The sequence below is a fragment of the Tinamus guttatus genome, unplaced genomic scaffold (genome assembly GCF_059628265.1).
Source record: "Tinamus guttatus ecotype Peru unplaced genomic scaffold, ASM5962826v1 Tinamus_guttatus_pri_ptg000291l, whole genome shotgun sequence".
In the NCBI taxonomy this organism is placed as follows: Eukaryota; Metazoa; Chordata; class Aves; order Tinamiformes; family Tinamidae; genus Tinamus; species Tinamus guttatus.
The window spans coordinates 1,985,657-2,005,142 of record NW_028288825.1 but is presented as its reverse complement, the minus strand read 5'-3'; the positions used below and the strand labels follow the sequence as shown (position 1 = coordinate 2,005,142).

At 59.6% G+C, this 19,486-nt stretch overlaps 3 protein-coding genes across 3 annotated transcripts; 1 reads left to right on the top strand and 2 right to left on the bottom strand.

Moving 5' to 3' along the window:
• Window positions 1-2,367: 2,367 nt before the first annotated feature.
• LOC104566238 (chemerin-like receptor 1) lies at window positions 2,368-3,534 on the bottom strand. The gene has a single exon (XM_010213014.2). It carries the CDS (start codon window positions 3,451-3,453, stop codon window positions 2,368-2,370), a length of 1,086 nt encoding a protein of 361 aa, XP_010211316.2. The 5' UTR covers window positions 3,454-3,534.
• A 2,194-nt stretch (window positions 3,535-5,728) lies between these two features.
• Window positions 5,729-9,199, top strand: SHMT1 (serine hydroxymethyltransferase 1). Its single transcript, XM_088527789.1, has 11 exons — window positions 5,729-5,876; window positions 6,236-6,381; window positions 6,646-6,761; window positions 6,844-7,004; window positions 7,291-7,372; window positions 7,487-7,699; window positions 7,921-8,037; window positions 8,246-8,368; window positions 8,543-8,659; window positions 8,839-8,949; window positions 9,027-9,199. Exons 1-11 carry the CDS (start codon window positions 5,775-5,777, stop codon window positions 9,194-9,196), a joined length of 1,458 nt encoding a protein of 485 aa, XP_088383915.1. The 5' UTR covers window positions 5,729-5,774; the 3' UTR covers window positions 9,197-9,199.
• A 4,429-nt stretch (window positions 9,200-13,628) lies between these two features.
• Window positions 13,629-18,856, bottom strand: SMCR8 (SMCR8-C9orf72 complex subunit). Its single transcript, XM_010213013.2, has 2 exons — window positions 16,496-18,856; window positions 13,629-14,516 (listed from the first exon to the last, which is right to left on the bottom strand). The coding sequence occupies exons 1-2, from the start codon at window positions 18,850-18,852 to the stop codon at window positions 14,063-14,065; spliced, it is 2,811 nt and encodes a 936-aa protein (XP_010211315.2). The 5' UTR covers window positions 18,853-18,856; the 3' UTR covers window positions 13,629-14,062.
• Between the last annotated feature and the right edge of the window lie 630 nt (window positions 18,857-19,486).

Genomic DNA, 19,486 nt, shown 5'->3' with positions numbered 1-19,486 from the left:
TTGGAAGAGAGAGAAAAGACAGATCAGCCTGTGCCCTGGAGCTGAGTATGGTTAGCCCTGAAGCAGAGCTGCTGTGTGAAGGATGGCCACGGGGCTTGGCTCCTGCCTGGTTACCTGCTGTATCCCACATGGGATGCGTATGAGTAGAAGAAACGCCCTGGTGCTGGTATCCCTCATTTCTTGGCCTGCAGGGTTCCAGGTACTCGTTACCACCGAGCCGTGGAGCAGCACATGGATGTGCAGGACGGTCTGGAGAGCTCTGCCTGTGCGAGCAGGGAACAGGAGTGTCTAGTGCACAGAGAGGCCACAAGCGGCTTGGAGAGATGCTGTCACCACGTCACACGTGCTCGGCGTGCCGGCTCCCCTGGCGCTTCCTAAAATCAGTGTTAACCCGCCCAGAGACCGAGGAGAGGGACACACGTGCGCACCAATGCCGAGTCACTTGCCCTAGAGCACACTCTGCTTCGTTTGCCTTCTCCCATGGGAACCCCATTCTCAGGTTGGATGCCCAAATGGCCCAGAAAATTGCTTTGCTTCCCACCTCAAGCGAGGTCAACGCTTAAAGTCCTTGTCTTCAAGTGTACCAGGGTGATGAGAGAGGCATGGTAGGAGGTGAAGGTTCGAGCTCAGAGGTCTCAGAGACCCCTGTCACAAGGAATTATATGGGCTCTGCAAACAGATAAGGAAACCCGGAGAGAGCAAATGCCGGTGTGCACAACCTTGACACCCCAATCAATGCTGTAGTTTAGCACCAGGAGCAATAGCCTCCGAGCCGCATGCTGCATAGCAAACATTGCAGTTTTATCTGGATGACAGGCAGCAATTTGTGGCAAAGGGTAAATCTCTCGGTTCGCTCATGCTTGACATATGGTTGGTCCTGCAACATTCCCTGATCTCAGCACGAACGTTCATGAATTTAAGGTTAAGTACGTACATGCCCTTAGGATCACGACCTTCCTTTAATATTGCACTGCCCAGCAGACCCATAATCAATCCCTAACTTGCACAAGTGACAGCTCCTGCTCAGTAATGTCAGCTATGTGGAATGGCAAGGTACATCTAAATTCATAAATTTACGCTGGAAGTCAGAGATGTTTTGGCTGTCAGAGCAATGAGGTCCCAGAGCAGCTTTCCAGCTGGATGAATGGGACCTATTACCGAAGACAAGCGTGCTCAGCCAGGTGGGATCACCAAACATTTTATTCAACACAACAGTTCACAGGCTGGGTACATTTAAATAAGTTTAATGGGGTTTAATATTCATTCACCAGCAGTACCAGGTGTCAGAGCTCAGCTGCTTGAGGGCCAGAAACAACGTCAAACACAGACAACCATTGCTCAGGAATCATCACGTTGTACAGCAAACCCGAGCCCCTGCCTGCCACACGGCCGGGGAGAGAAAACAGCAGCGTTTTCCTATAGTCCCAACCCTGCAAAAGTGCACAAAGCCATTAAATTTTACTTTAATCATTTAAAAGAGAGCGAAGTTTCCTGGCCAATACATCCCCTGCAGCTGGTGGAAGCCAATGAGCTCAGCTGTTTGTCCCGTGAGTGGGACGCAGTGGGGACATCTCCCTTTAGCGGCCTGCGTGCCACACACCTCACATGGAGGAGGATCTTTGCATTTTCTTTACTGATTTATTTATAAGGGCCATATGCAACAGCAATTCCATCCTCCCACGGTGGCAGAGCCGCACGCGGCCACCGCAGCGGGGCCCGATTTTGCCCCCTGGTGGAACCCCGGGATTTTTGCATCTTGGCAAAGACCGGCTGCTCCCGCAGCACTTGGGCAACCACAGGGAAGAGCCCCTGGCCACGCTCGGCCTGTGTGGCCACCCAGGCGAACCCCAGCAGAGCCCACATCGCTCTGGTGCCTGCAAGGCCACCCCGGGCTTGGCTGCGCGTGGGGAGAGCATCCCTGCTTGGGAATCCCGGGAGAGGGGGGAAATCGAGAGAGGGGGATCAGTGGATTTGCAAACTCAGGACATATAAAAGCTATAAAATGTCCTAACAACTGCAAGCCGTAACAGAAGCAGCCAGGTCTGGCATCCAGCACCCCCTGCCTTGCTGATGGGGACCCTCGGCACGGCCAAGGGGACGTTGTGCCACGGGTCCCGAGCGCGGTGACAGACAGCTGGCAAGGCTGGGCAAAGCCCCCGCTGGCTCGGCGCGCCACAAACGGGCACGACGCACACGGAATCAGTACGTTTGCTCACAAAGTAAGTTCGAGATCCCTCCAAAATGTCACATCGTGCTTCACTGGCACCTGTAGCCCTTTGCAGCCCTCAGTCTTCATCTAACTGAAGGGAAGGTGCAGAGGAGAGAACAGCCCCTCTCCAATGCAGCCGGTGCCGCGGCACAGCCCGCTCAGGCCCTCGAGCTCTCCGCTTCCGAAGCCGACCTGGATTTCCGCCGGCTGGCCAGGCTGGCCAGGACGGACTCCTCGCTGAAGGCCCCTTCGAAGGCTGCCAGGATGGACTGGCGAAACTTCTCCTTGAAATCCGGCCCCACAAACACGTACAGGATGGGGTTGATGCAGCTGTTGAAGAAAGCGAGGCTGGAAACCAAGGGGATCCCTATGTAAAGGGCCAATTTCATCTCATGGCTGGAGGAGTTTTTGGATATTTCCAGCAAGGAGAAGACATGATAGGGAAAATAACAGAGGAAAAAGGAGACGGTGACAGCAATGATAATTCTGTACGGCTTCGCGGAGTTTCCTAACTGCCTCCTTCTCAGCTTGACAGCGACGACGCTGTAGCAGATGAGAATCACCGTGAACGGGATGAGGAACCCGCATAAGAACCGGGTTATAATCATCGCTTTGAGCCGCATCCTCCACAGCGCCCGCGTCGCCTCGGACGTGTAGTCGTCCGACAGCGCAAAGTTGTTGTAGCAGCTGGTGATGTTCCTGGGGCTGACGGCCGTGTCCCGAAAGACGAGGTACGGGGAGCTGAGGAGGAGAGCCAGGACCCAGGTGCCCAGCGCGATCCTGGCCGCCAGCTCCGGGCTCCTGCGGTTGTGCGACCACACGGGCAAGGCCACGGCGACGCAGCGGTCCATGCTGATGACCGTGAGGAGGAAGACGCTGGCAAACATGTTGAGGAAGGCGATGGTGCTGTTGAGCTTGCACAGGAGCTTCCCGAAGGGCCAGTGGAAGCCCAGGGCGGTGTAGGCAATGCTGAGGGGCAGGAAAAAGGTGAAGATGAAGTCGGCGATGGCCAGGTTGAGGAACCACACGGAGTTCACCGTCTTCTTCATCTTGAAGCCGGCAATCCAGATGACGAGGCCGTTCCCCGTCACCCCCAGCAGGCAGGCGACGCCGTACACCACCATGGACAGGACGTGCATGCTCCTCTGCAGGCCCGAGTAGTGCTCGTGCACGGTGCCGTTCCCAAGCAGCTCGGCGGGAGAGCTAGCGGAGAAGGGAGAAGGGGAAGAGGAGAAGTTCTCCATCCCCGGCAAGCCGGAGTCGGGAGATCACAGAGGCGCTCGCTGCTGCTATCTGCAGTTCCTACGGGTCAGGCGGGGTAGAAATCTCTGCTTAACTACTGGACACAAAATATATATACAAAGACAGAATAAAACCACTTCATATTATTTTAAATAACTCATTAACAACCACCCTTCTCTCTAGTAGCTGAAAGGAATCAAAGAAGCACAGGGAATTCAATCCATTTCAATGAGATCCCAGTGAACCAAGACAGAGGGAGAGAGTCCGTGAATCCCTTGGGTTGATCTGATCCTAAACATGTCCTGGAAGTGACAGCATCTGACAAGTGCCAGAACAGCTTATGGGCTCCCACCAAGTGGAAAACTCTAAGTCCTACTTTACTTTACTCCAAGATGTTGCAGTGCGAGGGCTGGTGTCACCCGGCGTGGCCTTCCCGGTGCCACCCGGTGTGGGGAGCTGCAGAGCGGCCGCGCGGTGCCGGCTCCACGCTGCACATCCCAACAGACACCTTCCCAATCGGGGAAACCAACCCAGCTATCGCCACCAGCGTCCCTGCTGGCAGAACAACCCCTCCATAACCGGCCTGTAGGAGCGATCACACGTGGAATGACAGCAGAGCCGGGAACCCCAAATCCCTGCTGCTGCAAGGGATATTCCTGGGATGGCCAAGGGCTGGTTAGGAAAGCAGGAGCACGGAGGACTCACCGCAGCGCCGCGCTCCTCGCCCGCCGCCGCTCTGCCCGCGGCTGCTGCTCTCGCCCGCTGCCCCCGAGACGCTGCTCCCCTCCGGGGTGACTCACAGCGCCTCGTTTCATCTTTCCGTGCCTTGGGATCATGGGGAATTCGGTAGCATCACTTCTTCCCTAGGCCTGTTCCTCAATTTATAACAGCGAATTTAACTCCTGAATCTCTGCCTGTAGCTTGGGTCGGCTTGACCAGCACCATTTGCTAACTGGTGTTCAATGCAGAGGGGAAACGAGGCCCCTCTCCTGCCCATGGAAGTTGTCCCTTTGCTTCTCTTGAGCACCCGAACACCCCACTGGGTACTCAGCTTTCCAAGCTGCGAAGGGGAAGGGGCAGATACCGCACGCTTGGCTGACCTTGGCACCGCACGGAGCAGCAGTTGGGCCAGGTGGAGAGGGGACAGGTAGGGAGGACCGGCAGGGTGGCCAGGAGCACCCTCTGGCAGGCGGGGTGCAGCCCACGATGGGGCACCCTGATAGGGCAAACTGGGAGCATCCTCCAAGGAGCACGGGTGCCTTGGGTGGCAGGGCGGCCGGGGACACCCTCAGCTCGCGGGGCGCTTGGGAGCGGGTGACAAGACGCAGCTGGCGGCGGGGCTGGTGGGGTGCGCGGGAGACGGGGAGGAGGAGCAGCCGGTGGCCGCAACGCGGCGCTCGGAGCCCGCGGCAGCCGGTGCGGGGGCTCGGGGCTCCCGGTGGCACCGCGGGGCTCCAGGGCCGCGGCGGGCGGAGCGCGGGACGGGACCGCGCCAAGGTCACCCGCGCGCGCGCCGCCACGCCCCGGCGCGGGCCAATGGCGCGAGGGCAGGGGGCGAAGCGCGGCGCGGATTGGCCGCGGCCCCCTCTTTGGGCGTGGCCGCCGCCGGCCGAAGCGCCGCGCGGATTGGCCGAGGCGCGGAGGGGCGTGTCCGCGCGGGCTATGGTAGCGCGCGGCTCCCGCGCCGTGCCGTGTCCGCGCCAGGTAGGGAGCGCGGGGCGTCCCCGCGCCCTGCGCTGAGCCCCGACCCGCGCGGGCCTCCCGGGACAGCCCCGGCCCCTTCCTCCCCGGGTCCCCCGCGCTGTCCCCTCCTCGCGGGCGGCTCTGGGACACGGAGGGGTTCCGCGCTGTCCACCGGGCCCGAGCGGGCTGCGGGGGTGGATGCGCGTGAAGTGCGGGCGCTTGTGGGGTGCCCCGCGCAGGGCCCCGCGCGAGCGGGTAAAAACGGGACCGTTTCCAGGCGGGACGGAAGCGGGGCCGTCGCTGGGCCCGGGAACTCGTGCCCTGCGTTTCGGCGCTCCCAGCGCGTGGGGCTGCCGCTGCAGCGGGGGACAGGCCGGGCTGCTCGCACAGAGCGGGGCTGGGGAGCACGGGGACCTGCCCGTGCCATCCCGAGCAGGGCGGCCTCGGCGGGTGTCGGATATGACCAAGGCTCCTTAACTAGAGAACTCGCTTAAATCGGCTTCCCCGAGAGGTCTCGGTGTTTTCCTCATGCTGCCGCTCCCAGTGTGCACAGATGTGCTGTGGAGACGCCGGCCCCATCCCAGCCGGCTCCACCGACTCTCCCTTTCGGGCTCCAGGCCGCGCAGGAGGCAGCAGGGAGATGGCGAACGCGGCGCCGGGCGGCGGGGACCTCCCCAGCGCGGAGCTCTGGGCCTCCCACAACAGGATGGTCATGGAGCCGCTCGAAAGCAACGACCCGGAGGTGAGAACCCGCTCCCGGCGGAGCAGCCCAGCGCGGGCACCTGCTCCCCTCATCCCGGCAGCCACGGGGACACTGAGCTCCCCGAGCGGGTGACACAGGGCCGGGGGGCTCCAAGGCTGAGCCGGTCCCTGTGCCCTGTCATGGTGAGAGGTGCGGAGGGAGGGAGCCCTCCAACACGGGGCGTTTGTCTCACCTGCCACTTGTCACCTGTTGGGGACCAGTTGTACCAGGGAGGGATCTCACCTCCTTTCTCCAGTACCTTTCCAAGTCTTTCTCCATGGTGATTTCCCCTCTGGGGCTGCGTCCCCAGCTGTTCGTGTCCCCGTGCACATTGAGGCAGTTTCTCCCGTCCCCCAAAGGTGTTCGGCATCATCAAGAAGGAGAAGCAGCGCCAGAGGCTGGAGCTGGAGTTAATCGCCTCGGAAAACTTTGCCAGCCGAGCAGTCCTGGAAGCCCTGGGATCCTGCATGAACAACAAATACTCCGAGGGTTACCCCGGACAGAGGTACGGGGCAACCAACCGAAGCCCTTACAGGGAGCAGGAGAGACCCTTACAGGGTCTGAACCCCTCTGCTTCTGCCCTTGGTGGTGCCCAGGGTGTCCTGCTGCCCTGGCTGCTGCCGCCAACACGGTGTCACCCGGCTCGTCCCGCCCAGCACGGCCTTGGTCGTGTGGACCTTTCTTCATCAGTTTGCTTTTAGTCCCTTGCAGTTTGTGCTGAGCAAACAGCAGCAACCCCAGCGTGAACGCCGCCGTCCTCTGCCCGCAGGTACTACGGTGGCACCGAGTTTGTGGACGAGCTGGAGAGGCTGTGTCAGAAGAGAGCGCTGCAGGCGTACGGGCTGGACCCCCACAAGTGGGGGGTCAACGTCCAGCCGTACTCAGGTACCGCCGCTCGGTTCTGCCCCGGCGGCGCCGCCGCGAGCGCCCCGGCGCCCGTCACCGGCCCGCGGTGCTGCCCTTGCAGGGTCTCCTGCCAACTTTGCGGTGTACGCGGCCCTGGTGGAGCCCCACGGCAGGATCATGGGGCTGGACCTGCCCGACGGCGGCCACCTCACCCACGGCTTCATGACGGAGAAGAAGAAGATCTCGGCCACCTCCGTCTTCTTCGAGTCCATGCCCTACAAGGTGTGGAGAACCGCTGCGGCTGCGTGGGGATGTGCTCACCAGAAGTGCTGGAGCCTCTTGAGAGTAACGGGGTCCAAGCAGGGTGGTTAAACGAGCCTTGTCCCCATGGCGAGGTGAGCTGGGAGGTTAGGAGGAGGTGGATGAGGCGGTAGGAGCTGCAGGTCCCTTCTCACCGCTTTCTCCCAGCTCCGTCGCATCCCCCTTGTACCAGCACCCCCTCCTGCGGGGTGGCCCTGGGGCTGATCCTGCCCCATTCCCAGGTGGCTGAACCCTCCTCATCCCCCAGGTCAACCCCACGACCGGCTACATCGACTACGACCGGCTGGAGGAGAACGCCCGCTTGTTCCACCCCAAGCTCATCATAGCAGGTGAGGGGCAAACCTGCCCAGCCTTCCCGCTCCCGGGTTCCTCGCCATCCCCAAGCCAGCAGCTCCCGCGGCCTCGTGCCTAGAGCAGCCCCCGGGGCCACCCGCTGTCCCCAGGCTTCAGCTGCTACTCGCGCAACCTGGACTACGCGCGCATGCGGCGCATCGCCGACGCCAACGGCGCCCTCCTCATGGCCGACATGGCCCATATCAGCGGGCTGGTGGCGGCCGGCGTGGCGCCCTCGCCCTTCGAGCACTGCGACGTCGTCACCACCACCACGCACAAGACGCTGCGGGGCTGCAGGGCCGGCATGATCTTCTACCGCAAAGGTGCCCGCGCCGCCGGGGAGAAACGGGGGGCTGGGAAGGGCAGAGAGGCCTCCCGGGACATCTGGGACTTTTCCAGGGTCTGGGGGGTGGCTGCGGTGCAGATGGGAGGCAGAATCACCCCTGTGATTCTGCGGATTCCCTGCCGGGAAGGACGCGGGTGGTTGTAGGGTGGCGGGAGGTTGCGTTGCCCCCGTGGGTGACGCTGCCCGCCCGTCCCGCAGGTACCCGCAGCGTGGACCCCAAGACGGGCAAGGAGACGCTCTACAACCTGGAGAGCCTCATCAACCAGGCCGTGTTCCCGGGGCTGCAGGGCGGCCCGCACAACCACGCCATCGCAGGTCGGCCTCGCGACCGAGGGCTGGGGGCAAATCACAGCCCCGTGGGGCCAGCAGCGCCCCGGGGGCTCTGCCCATCGGCAACCAGCGTCGGGGCGCAGGCACCGCGCGGGGTTTCGAGCCTGGCCCTGCCGCGCTTCGCTCGGCTTCGGGGACACCTTTCCGTGGTGGTGGCAGCCCCACAAGAGCTCTGCGCGTGTCCCCCTCGCAGGCATCGCCGTGGCGCTGCGGCAGGCCATGACGCCCGAGTTCAAGGCCTACCAGCAGCAGGTGGTCGCCAACTGCCAGGCGCTCTCGGCGGCGCTCGTGGAGCTGGGCTACAACATCGTCACGGGTAAGGACAGCCCTAAGGGACGGGGGCTCTGCTGGGGCCGCTCCCGAGGACACCCCCAAACTGCTGCTGCTTAACAAACCTGCTAAGAAATTCCCCTTCCCACGCGGCAGGAGCCCGTGGGAGCTTTCCTCGCTGGCGCGTGGAGCCGCGTTTCCAAATTCCTCTCTTTTGCAGGGGGCTCCGACAACCACCTGATCCTCCTGGACCTGCGGAACAAGGGCACGGACGGCGGGCGGGCCGAGCGGGTGCTGGAGCTCTGCTCCATCGCCTGCAACAAGAACACTTGTCCCGGTGAGAGAGCCCACGAGCTGGTGATCCCAATCCCTTATGCTCCTGGCACCTCCGGGGGGACGCACGGGCAGCCTTTGGCTGCCCGTGCGTCCCCCCGGAGGTGCCAGGAGCCAGGCTGGGTCACCTTGTGCCACAATTGCGGTACCCACCCCGGTGACAAGCGGCTCGTTTGGGTGCAGGTGACATCAGCGCCCTGCGCCCCAGCGGCCTGCGCTTCGGCACGCCGGCTCTGACATCCCGGGGGTTCCGGCAGGACGATTTCCGCCGAGTGGCTGCTTTCATCCACAGAGGTGAGGCCGGAGCGGGCGCGAGGCCGGTGCGCGGTACCGGGCCGGCCCGCTGAGCCGCCGCTCTCCCGTCCCGGCAGGCATCGAGCTGACGCTGCGCGTGCAGAGCGACATGAGCCCCAAGGCCACGCTCAGGGAATTCAAGGAGAAACTGCAGGAGGAGGGATACCGGGCAGACCTTGCGGCGCTCAAGGAGGAGGTGGAGGCCTTCGCGGGAACCTTCCCGCTCCCGGGGCTGCCCGTGCTGTAACGGGGGGCAGAGCCGGCACCCGCGGGGACGGCGGCTCCTTCCCAGCCCCTGCAGCGGGTGCTGCCCCGGGGCCCTCCCCTCCCTGCTCCGGTTTCTTCCAGCTGCCCCTCCTAGTGCAGCTCCTACCTCTCCCCTCACATTAGGGGCGCAGGATCTGTCCCCCCAGGGGGGAAACGCCAGCCCTTTCACCACTCACCCTTTCACACGGGATGATGCGGACGGAGCAGGTTCCCCCTCACCTTGTGGCCACACTGGGGGTTGATCCAGCTCCCCAGCCATGTGGGCACCCCCCGTGTGGCACAGACACCCACAGGGGCACCGAGGTGCCCGGGGGCCACATGCGCTGGCCCAGGTGGCTTTTGCTGCCTTCAAAGCCACATAGGGCCTGTCCTCACGGAAGGCTCCACCACGGGGCTCCCCGGGATTCCCGCCCTACGGCATCACCCGCGGCGGGAAGGGGTTCCCAGTGCTCATCCCGCATCCCAGCACAACCCTCCCCAGGGATCCCTCCTCTGAATCCATCAGTATTAGCCCCCCATCTCTGGTCTCTCTCCAAAGCACAGTGCTTAGGTAGAACCATTTTTTAATAAGCACAGTCAAATTAAGAATTTAACCACACTGTATGACAAGAAGTATCAGCTTAAAAAATACAACCACTTTTTTTTTTTTTTTTGTATTTCAAAAATATCTGAACCCAAATAAATAATTTTTTTAAAAGTACATGTCTCAGCCTCGTCGTTTGGTGTTCACAGCTCCGCGGCGCGGTGACGCGCGCAGCCCCACGCGAGGACACGCTTCATGGCCACCTTCCCCATGGCCCTCGCTCTAGCTACGGCCGCCAGCGTTCCGCACACAGGGGCACGCGCACGGAACTCCACATGCAGGAATAAGATACAGTGCTTTAGATAAGAGGAGGATCCCTCGCGGGCTCCTCGCAGCCTCTGGAGGCAGCTCTTTGCCCAGTCCCGCCGGGGATGCCAGCGGGACGGGGGACCCTGTGTTCCTGCCTCCAGCGCAGCTCTTGTCCCCGAGATGTCACTGAGTGCCAAGTCCCGGCTCGCCCGGAGCTATCAGGTACCATCTCCTGCTCTAGGACATCGTGCCCCAGGGCACGGCACGGAGCAGGCGCCTTCCCTCAGCGCCTCTCCGGCTCCCTGTGTTTCCGATCGCACCTGGTTGCAGGTGCCTTTGCAAAGTGCTGTTCCAAACCCTGTGTCCCGTGTGTTACCTGCCACAGCGCCGCGGGATCAGGGCCACCTCCGCTCATCCCAGTGCTGAATGGAAACCAAAAACAGGCTTGGAGTGACGGAGCCATCAGCCCTGCTTGGTTTTTGCTTCCCCCAACTTCTCCCACCGCTCACAAAATGGGTAATATTGCTAGAGTCTAGGCAGTACTTCCCTAGTGAAGGCGTGACAGCTTCGGAGCTGTGCAGAAGTGATTGCTGCTGGATGAAAGTAGAAATCTGAGCACTATTCTCTGAGAAACGAAAGCTGCGGAGGGTTAATATCACCTACTCCTATGGCTGACCATCCTCGCGGCTGCAGCGGGAGGCTGTTTATCCCAGAGCAGGAGCTAGGGGACATCTCCAAACACGGGGAACTAGAGGAAAAACGGAGCGCAGCCCCCATGGACGGCAGGCGGCTGCAGGAGACCTTGGCTCTGCGGAATGCAGGAGCACCAAGCAGCCATGCAAGAGGCAGGGACACGGAGGCAGCGCTCGGAGAAGGGACAAGGGCCACGCGTGACGCCGTGGGGTCTGCGGCCACGTGAAGGCGCCCACGGGCTCGGGTGGCAGCGCAAGCCAACGAACATGCCAAGACTGCTGGAGCTGTGAGTATGAAGCTCTTAACTTGTTATTAAGTATTCTAATACCGGCAACTACGGAGGTAACAGTGAAGACGAGGAGAAAGTCGTAAAGTGCTGATAGAGGGATCGCTGCTGCACGGTCAGATCACACGGGAAAAGGACCGAGCGAAGAAGGAATCAGCTCCGGAGCCCCCGCTGCACTCGGGCTCCCCAGTTCTGCCCCGCAGGAGCCCTGCAAGCAGCAAGGGCAGGTCGGGCTCCAGCTGGCGACATTCCGAGCCATGGGAATGCCGGAGTGCACGTAACTCCCCGTTACCTGGCGTGGGGAGGAGCGCTCGGGACTCCTGCGTGTGAGCAGCTTCCCAGCCCTTGGGGGGTTGTTTCTCCCCAGCTCCTGGAGCAGGGAACACGGAGCTTCCCTGGCTGCCGGTTCAGGAATGAGCGGCGGTGCCGGCAGAGCCCCCAGGCGTTCTCTGGGCCTCCAACCCGCTTTGTGGTAGAGATGAAGATCAGATGGGTGGAACAACAAGTACCACTAAACACAACCTCATATATCAGATACTACAGACTTGATCAAGGGAGAAAAGTGACTTTTTTTGCCAATTTATGAGTGCAGTTAGACACTACAGGTAAAGACCAATAACTAAGAGGTCGCTTGACACTGATTATCCATCCTGCCCTACTGCTCCGAGCTGCCAGCCTGGAGGAGAGACAAGGGATCCAGCGGGACATTTGGGCTGCCTCTCCTCCCTCACACACATGTTGAGTTTTCAGCACAAAGCACAAGCTCCTGTGACAAACATCTCTCCAGCACAGGGGGTCAGGAGACACGCAGACAGCCGGGCACTGCCCCGTGGCACCTGTGTCACCCATTCCCTAAGGTGCTGCCCCTTCCCACGGGGATCCTGCCTTGACTTTAGCGTGAAAGTTATTCGGATGCACACAAACGAACACGGAGATGCTTCAAGCCACTGCAGAAAGGACGTGTCTGAGCGCACGGGGGTCTCGCTAACAGACCCAGCTCACATGCAACAGCAGCAGACAGGAGGACACAGCACCGGGAAGGGAAAAGGGCCTGGAGCAGGAGCTCTGTGAACGCCCAGGCAGCTCTGCACGCATGCGGAGCAGCCAGCCAGGATCCCCGCGGGAGACGGCACCACGCTGGGAACAGCAGCGCCATCAGCTCCAGCACCGTCTCACACAGTCGCAATAAATACAGGTTATAAAAAACCCTCGTACTCCAGCTAGTCGTGTAAAATCTAAGCCACTTTCCCCCCAGAACCAGACGAGACCTGCAAGGGGCTCTAGGGCCGACTGTGCTCCCAGCGCGTGGTTGTCACAACAGCTGTACACAACAGCCGCACGCAACAGCCTTCCCTGCAGCCCTGCCCTTGGGGACACGGGTCCTCGAGCAGGGCAGTGGTCACAGCACGGTCCAGTGCAGCCCAGCCCACGTGGAGCAGCCCCACACGCTGCACAGAGGCCTCCCCCGGCACGGAGGGAGCGTTGCAGTCAGCTCCAGCACCGTCTCACACAATCCCAATAAATACAGGTTATAAAAAACCCTCGTACTTCAGCTAGTCCTGTAAAATCTAAGCTGCTTTCCCCCCAGAATCCGATGAGAACAGTGCCAAAAACTAAAACCAAGGCTGCCTTTCCTAGCAAGACTTTTTCTTGCTTAAAGTACTAAGAAAGCTGCGGTTACCACATGGCACTGGATGTGGGGGCAACCTCCAGCCCATGATGGTGGCCAACGAGATGCAGTTCCGAGGAGACTCCGGAGGGAAGCGCTGGGCACGAAACTCCCAGCACCGACGGGAACAACCTTGCAGGAGCATCACCCCGATGGCGACACGACCCTTCTGGCACAGATAGCAGTAAAGAAGCTTTGAAAGGAGGATCCTTCCTTGGTATCCAACGACCGAGCTCGGAGAGCTGCAGCTCTGCCCCGTCCAGAACATCCCAGGAACGTCACGGGAGAGGTAGTCAAGAAATTACAAAGGTTGGCGTTAAAATAAACTGGCTTGGCCAGAAGCAGCATGCAGTGACACCGAACCTGCTGCACCACAAAGCACAAGATTCAAATCCCCAACAAAAAGGCTACACGGATACAAGAGGGGAGCCAGTACATTCACCCTAGGTCTCTGCTGAGCACTAGCGTCTCACCAGACTCGCTAAACCGCTGCTTCCCCACCACAAATAAACAAAATAAAGTAAAAAGGAGCCTTCCCTTCGCTTTGCTCAGCTCCCAACTTTCCCTAAAGGCCACCCTTGACCTCCCAGGCTCGGAGGATCCCTCCCAACGTTCCCAGAGGTGGCCAAGCAAGCGGGACATGTCCCGTTAACAAGGCACAGTGCTCGACATTCCCGGCAGCGGGAGCCTCGGCCGGCGTCGCAGAGGGGTCTCTCCACAGGCCACATTCCAGCAAAGCCAGGAAACGGGCAGCGCTTCCAGCGCAGCCTGCAGACTTGGGAACAACCAGCTCTGGGAAGCGCCAAGGAACTCTGAAGATGCCCAAAGGGACACGACCAACCACCGCTTCGCACGGGCACATAACTGCGCGCTGCCACCCTTCCAGGGATTTTTAGCATGCACATCAATTATCCCCCGCATGCAGGCCACACACTAGTGGATTAAAGTCTTCACGGGGCTTTTATACTTCCCCAGTCTCTGCCATGGCTCCACAGAAGACAGCACGAGCATCCCAGGCATTTTGGGGTGCACGTTACTAAATATTGCTTCACGTGAGAGCCCCTCTCTCTCCATGCCATATCCCCCTGCAATGCTGCTGTCCAGTGCATTAGAAGTTAATAGTGTCCCTTTCAACACTTAAAACCAGAGTGGCCAATGTTTTATGTGATGGAACATCTAAGCTCTGGGCTAAGCAGAAATTAGGTCGCTTGGACATTAATTTCTACTGAGCAGAGACACTTGCTTGCAAATGCAGCAGAATCTTTGCCCCCTCCTGATATATGAGAGCTACTACAGACAGCATCAATGTCAAGCACGGATGATCTTTGTCAGAATCCAAGCGTGACGGTGGACAGCCCAGATGATTCTAAATTTTGTACAAAAAGCTGGGAACATAGTCAAATCTGAGCAGAGGGTTCCCCCTCCGCTCGGGTTCCTGAATGTACTGCAGCTTCAGCAGCTCAGCCAGATACTGTACAATTTTGACATCCTCATTAGCAAGGCCCAGGTGCAGCTTCAGAAAGTTCATCCTGCGGCTCACGACAGATTCCTCGGATTCCGTCTCGCTGATGGGGAGGTGCAGGTGGTGGCAGAAGGTGAAGAGGAAGGCTTTGGAGCAGAGCTGAGCGAGGACGCTCTGCACGTGCAGGTAGTAGGTGCTGCCCCGCTTGATCTGCGTGCGGTGGTCCGCCAGCCTCGGCACCAGCGCCCCTCGGTACAGGGGCCCGCGCAGGGTCTTGCTGTCCGCGTCCAGGACGCTGACGTAGCGGCTGTAGCGGCCCAGCGCGTGCACCACGTTCGCCCCCGCGGGAGACGCCGTCCTGGAAGAGCGAGGGGAGAGAGAGGTTGGAGGGAAACGGGACAGAGCATAAACCGCGCGTCCACGGCCCCGTGGAACGTGCGAAAACAAAAGCACGGGAGCCTCTGCGGGCAAAGCGAGCGTGCTGTGGAAGACAGTGAGCAAATTCTCTCTTCAGTCTGACAGATTCCAGAGAAACCTTCATCTCCCAGAGCCCCAGGGCCACTGATGGGAGCTGCATGTGCACTGCTTCAGCGCCGCTGAACAGAAGCTACTCTGGAAGCAGCTGGTGGCACCTGGATGCAGCTGTAAGGACACTAGAAATCTCCTTGCCACCAACTCCTTTTACCCCCAAAATTGCGTTTTGGGAGGGAGCTGCTCTGAGGTGGTCAAGGAGTGAAACATTCTGCCCTTCTGTTGATAACAAATAGAATAATCCATAAACCATAATAACCTCAGGCTGAACTTAAATATATTTCACTAATCTCCAAACCCAAAGCACGTTCACACCACACAATTACACAAGTCTAAACGAGTGCTGTTCAGGTGCAAATTACAGGCCCAGGTGAACTCTGCCTTCTGCTCCTCGGTCCTGCCTGATTGAAGCTGCTCAGCTGGGGACACATGTCCTGCTCTCAAAACAGAGGCCCTGCCGGCCGGTGTATTAATGTATTAAGAGCTGTGCTCGTGGCATTAAAGAAAAAACCCCTTTGTTCAAACAGTTTGCCACGAGAATCTACGTTAAACTTAGCGCTTAATTAACACTTCCACTGAGGAGAGCTTAAATGACTGACACATCTTACAAGCTGCTCTTAAAAAAGACTTTTGTTTATAAAAAACACATCTATCCACACACCCTGTAAACACGCAGGGCTTTTGAAAACCCACTTGAGGGAGAATTTGGGAAGCAGCTGTTGGCAGAGCTGCCAACTGCCTCACGAGCAGAGAAATCAGAGTAGGTCCCAGCTTAGGGTAACTCAGTGTGTTGTTATACCGGGGGATTCAGCAACCCAGAAAGCAGGTTTCTGTGTTTTGAGTCTCACTGGGCTCACAAACACCCTCTCAGCGGCTCTGACACTGACCCTCTCATCCAGATTTTCCACTTTGGTGACAGCCACAGGCATTCCCTGTCACACCTGCGCTCGCAGCGTCACAACGCATCCTGGGAACACACAAAGAAAACTGCTTTCATAACAACACTAAGGAAGGGCCAAAGCCATAAGAGCTGAGCAATCGCTATTTAAATAATATAAATTATGAAGCCACTTTTTTTTGCATTCGAGTGCAGGGGGAGGGACGTTTGTTTATTTTCAAGATGAAGTCACACGGAGCAAAGGTTCCCCTCGCACCTGAGCTGCAATTTCAGCCCAAGTTGCTCCTGGGACCCTCTGTCCTGACCCACTGGTGCAGGTGACAGGACACCCGTCCTTCCAGGCACAGCCACCCTCCCTCCAGCACAAACCAAACTGTCACAATGGTGACGATCCATTCCCGACCTCTACGTTTCATCAACCACACGTTACCTCTTCTTAGGGCTCACATTCACACAGCACCCATTTGAGAAGCAAAATCCTGGCTAGGGAATTGAGTGTGCTCAGGGAGCAGGTGCAGGGAGAAGGGAAAGAAGGTGCAGGGAGCACCTGGGTTTCATACCACCCAGCCAGGCAGCAGAAGCGACTCGTTCTCCTGCTTTGCTAGCCTAAAACCTAAAACACTGGGAAATCTCCCAGCAAACTAACCCGAGTCAGACAGATGTTGCAAAAGACCTCGAAGGAAGCTGGTTACGAAGAAGCTGACAAATATACACACACACACCTACCAATTCATACTGACATCCTATAAGCAAAATTTTATGGCAGCTGCATAGGCGATTCCATAAAGAGAACTCTCCCACCTGCCTGCTCACCTCTGAAACCCTAGCTCAGGAGACTCCCTGTTTACCCCAGCCCTTTCCACAAACAGGCCAGCAGAGCCACTAGCCCACCTACAGCCTCGCTTTACCTCTGCAGCCCGATCAGCTTCCACTTCTGGAAATCCACAATGTGCAAAGGGGAAGTGACCCAGTGCTTCACGGGCTTGGCGTAGCCGCCGCAGTTGGGCACGAAGATGGAAAGGGCGGTCACCAGCTTCTTGACTATTGCTTCATCCTCCCCCAGCACGACGAGGGTCCTCCCGCTGAGCAGGGAGTATATTGCGGGGTGAGCGAAGGGATACTGCCGGATGAAGCGCAGCGCGTTCTGCCCGGCCTTTTTTTTGTGCCTTTCGCCGGCGGGAAGGGCGGGATGAGCGGGAGAAGGGGTCGGCTCGGAGCACGTGGACGCGGCGCTGCTGATGTAGCTCGTGGTGTCCGAGCACTCGTCCAGGCTGGTTTTACTCACGTCCCGGCTGCCCGCCAGGTAGCGCGGGTCGAGCTCGTAGGACAGGAGCCCTCCCGAGGCGCTGTCGGGGCAGTGGTAGCCCGCGAAGGGCCCGTGCAGGCCCTGCTCGGGCGGCCGCAGCGGCTGCGGGGGGATGCTCACCACACCGTCCTCGTCCTCGCAGGCCTTCGCGCCCAGCTCGGCCAGCGGCTCCAGGAATCCGGGACTCTCCTTCCCGATGCAGCAGGCGGAATCGACCTGCAAGAGGTTCTCCGGCTTTGAACCGCCTTCCTGCTCGTCAGCGTTATCCAGGCTTAACTTGGGGCTGAAATGAAGGCCGCCCTCCTCGTCGTCTGCATAAGGTTCTTCATTAATGGCACTTGGGTAGCTCGCTTTGAAATCCTCCGGGATCAGGGACTCCGAGGGGCACGTGCTGAGAACCTCGATGCTGTCCTCGCTCACGGTCCTCCTGCTGCCCACCTTGCTCCTGCCCCCCTGGGGGCTCGGGCTGATGGGGAGGCTGGCCTGGCTCTCCGATTTCGTTAGAACCGAGGCCGACTTTTCCGTCCCGAGAACCTCAATGCTCTCCCCGCTACTGATGCTCCCTTTAATATCCGCATCGAGATAGTCCAAATTGTCCTGGTGCTCAAAAGTTATGGATTCTGCCATAGTGGGATCCTGCGAGTCTTCAATTTCCTGCTCCATCTTGATAGGCACACACTCCACGCTGGACTTGTATGAGCCCAGGCTGATTACCACTTTAGGAGTAGGAAGCTCTTCCAAACACTTTCTGTTGACAGCATCTTGACTAAGTCTCTGGCAGCCTCTGTACTGCTTTTCAGGTGCTTTTTCATCCAGCAGAGATGCGTCTTCAAAGAGGAAGTTGGTCACACTTTGCTGTTTTAAAAGCGCTCTGCTGATCTGGTTGGTCAGGAGGTAGCACACGTCCCCTCGGAAAGTCCTCTCAATCTGATGCAGCTGATCCAGAGTCTGGGTGAAAAAGTAAACGTCGCAGAGCTCCTCCAGCGTCTTCAGCTTCTTGTCAAAGCATTTGGAGGACTTGGCTTTGATGAGTTTGGGGGTATAGGATGGCACGTGCGCATACGGGTGCGTTTCGCCGGGCTCGGCGAGCTCCGAGCTAGCCAGGTCCTGCTCACAGCTCCCGTCAGCCTGATCCAGCCCACACTCCGGCTCGTAGGGGTGGAAATCAGAATCCTTCAGTTTCCTATAGGGATAGGACCGGATCTGCTTTAACAGATCCTGGTGCTCAATGATAGATTTTTCAACGCTGGCCAGTTCATTGGCCTTCTCGATCGCTTGGGTGGTGTAATACCCTTTGTCGTTGGATTTCTTCTGGATCTCCGTTTCGTTGTGCAGCACGGTCCTCGTGTAGTCAAGGTCTTTCAGTTTCTTTTCCAGCTCGCTGGCAAAAGCTTTCCTGTTGCCCGTCTTCAGGCACTCGGATGCTTTGGAGAACTCTGCAGAGAGCTCCTGGAACTGCTGCATGATCTTGTGCTCGTCAGCAGAGATGTAGGCCATGCAGAAGGGCCTCACGAAGCCACGCGCTTCGAGGTCGTACAGAGTCAGGTGGTGCACGTAGGCAAAGGCCCCTTCCTTGGAGTCCCCCAGCACCACCTTGGAGTCCTCCACGAAGTTCAGCTTCGGGTAGGCGCAGCCGGGCGGGTGCCCCACGAAGGACGCCTGGTAATCCACGGACATGATCCGCAGCGAGAAATAATTGAGGTCGAAAGTGCCGGGCACCTTGGCGTCATTGGGGATGGTGAGCAAGGGCTGCGGCCCCACCTGCTCCGAGAACTCGGAGATGAGGATGAAGTCGCGGGTGAACTTGGAGCCGGCGACCTTGGACCAGGGGTTGGCGCCGGGGCCGCCGAAGGGCAGCAGCGGCACCGAGTACTCCTCGGGCAGCGGCGGCTCGGCGCACAGCGGCTCCTCGCGCTCCTCCTCTCTCGTGAAGGCCACCACGTCGGGGGCGCTGATCATATTTCCCGCGTACGGAGCGCGCCGGGCCGAGCCGGGCCGGGCAGCGGCGCCGCCGCCTCAGAGCGCCGCCATGGCGGCCGCCCGCCCCGCGCCTCACGGCCGCCGCCGCCGCACCGCGGCAGCCATCTTGGCGTCACATGACCGCGCGGCGGAAGCGAAACCAGCCCCCAGCGTTTGCCCTTTAAGGGCCGTTTGTTTGTTTGTTTATTACCATTTATTTTCCTTAATCGCCGCCTCGTCTGCTCTGGGGGGCGATGCCAGAGCGGGAGGTGGCAGAGGCGGCGTGGGGGAGGTAATAAGTAAAGCGTCTCGCCGCGGGGCATGCTGGGAGTTGTAGTCCCCCGCCGCCTCCACTGGCGCTTTACGGCAGGACGCAACGGAGGGGCGAAGCGCGCCCCGCCCCGCCGCGGTTTGCGACAGCGGGAGCGCGGGAGCGCGGGCTGAGGGTGAGGAGCGGGACCGGGGGGGGAGGGCGGATCTAGGGGGTGACGGGGGGAACAGGGACACTGTGGGGGCGAGGAGAGGCCCTGGGGGGTGATGGGGGCTGCGATGGGGGTGATAGGGGCTGTGATGGGTGATCTAGTGGGGTGGCAGGAGGGGTCCTGCAGTGAGGAAAGAGACGGGGGGGAGGTGA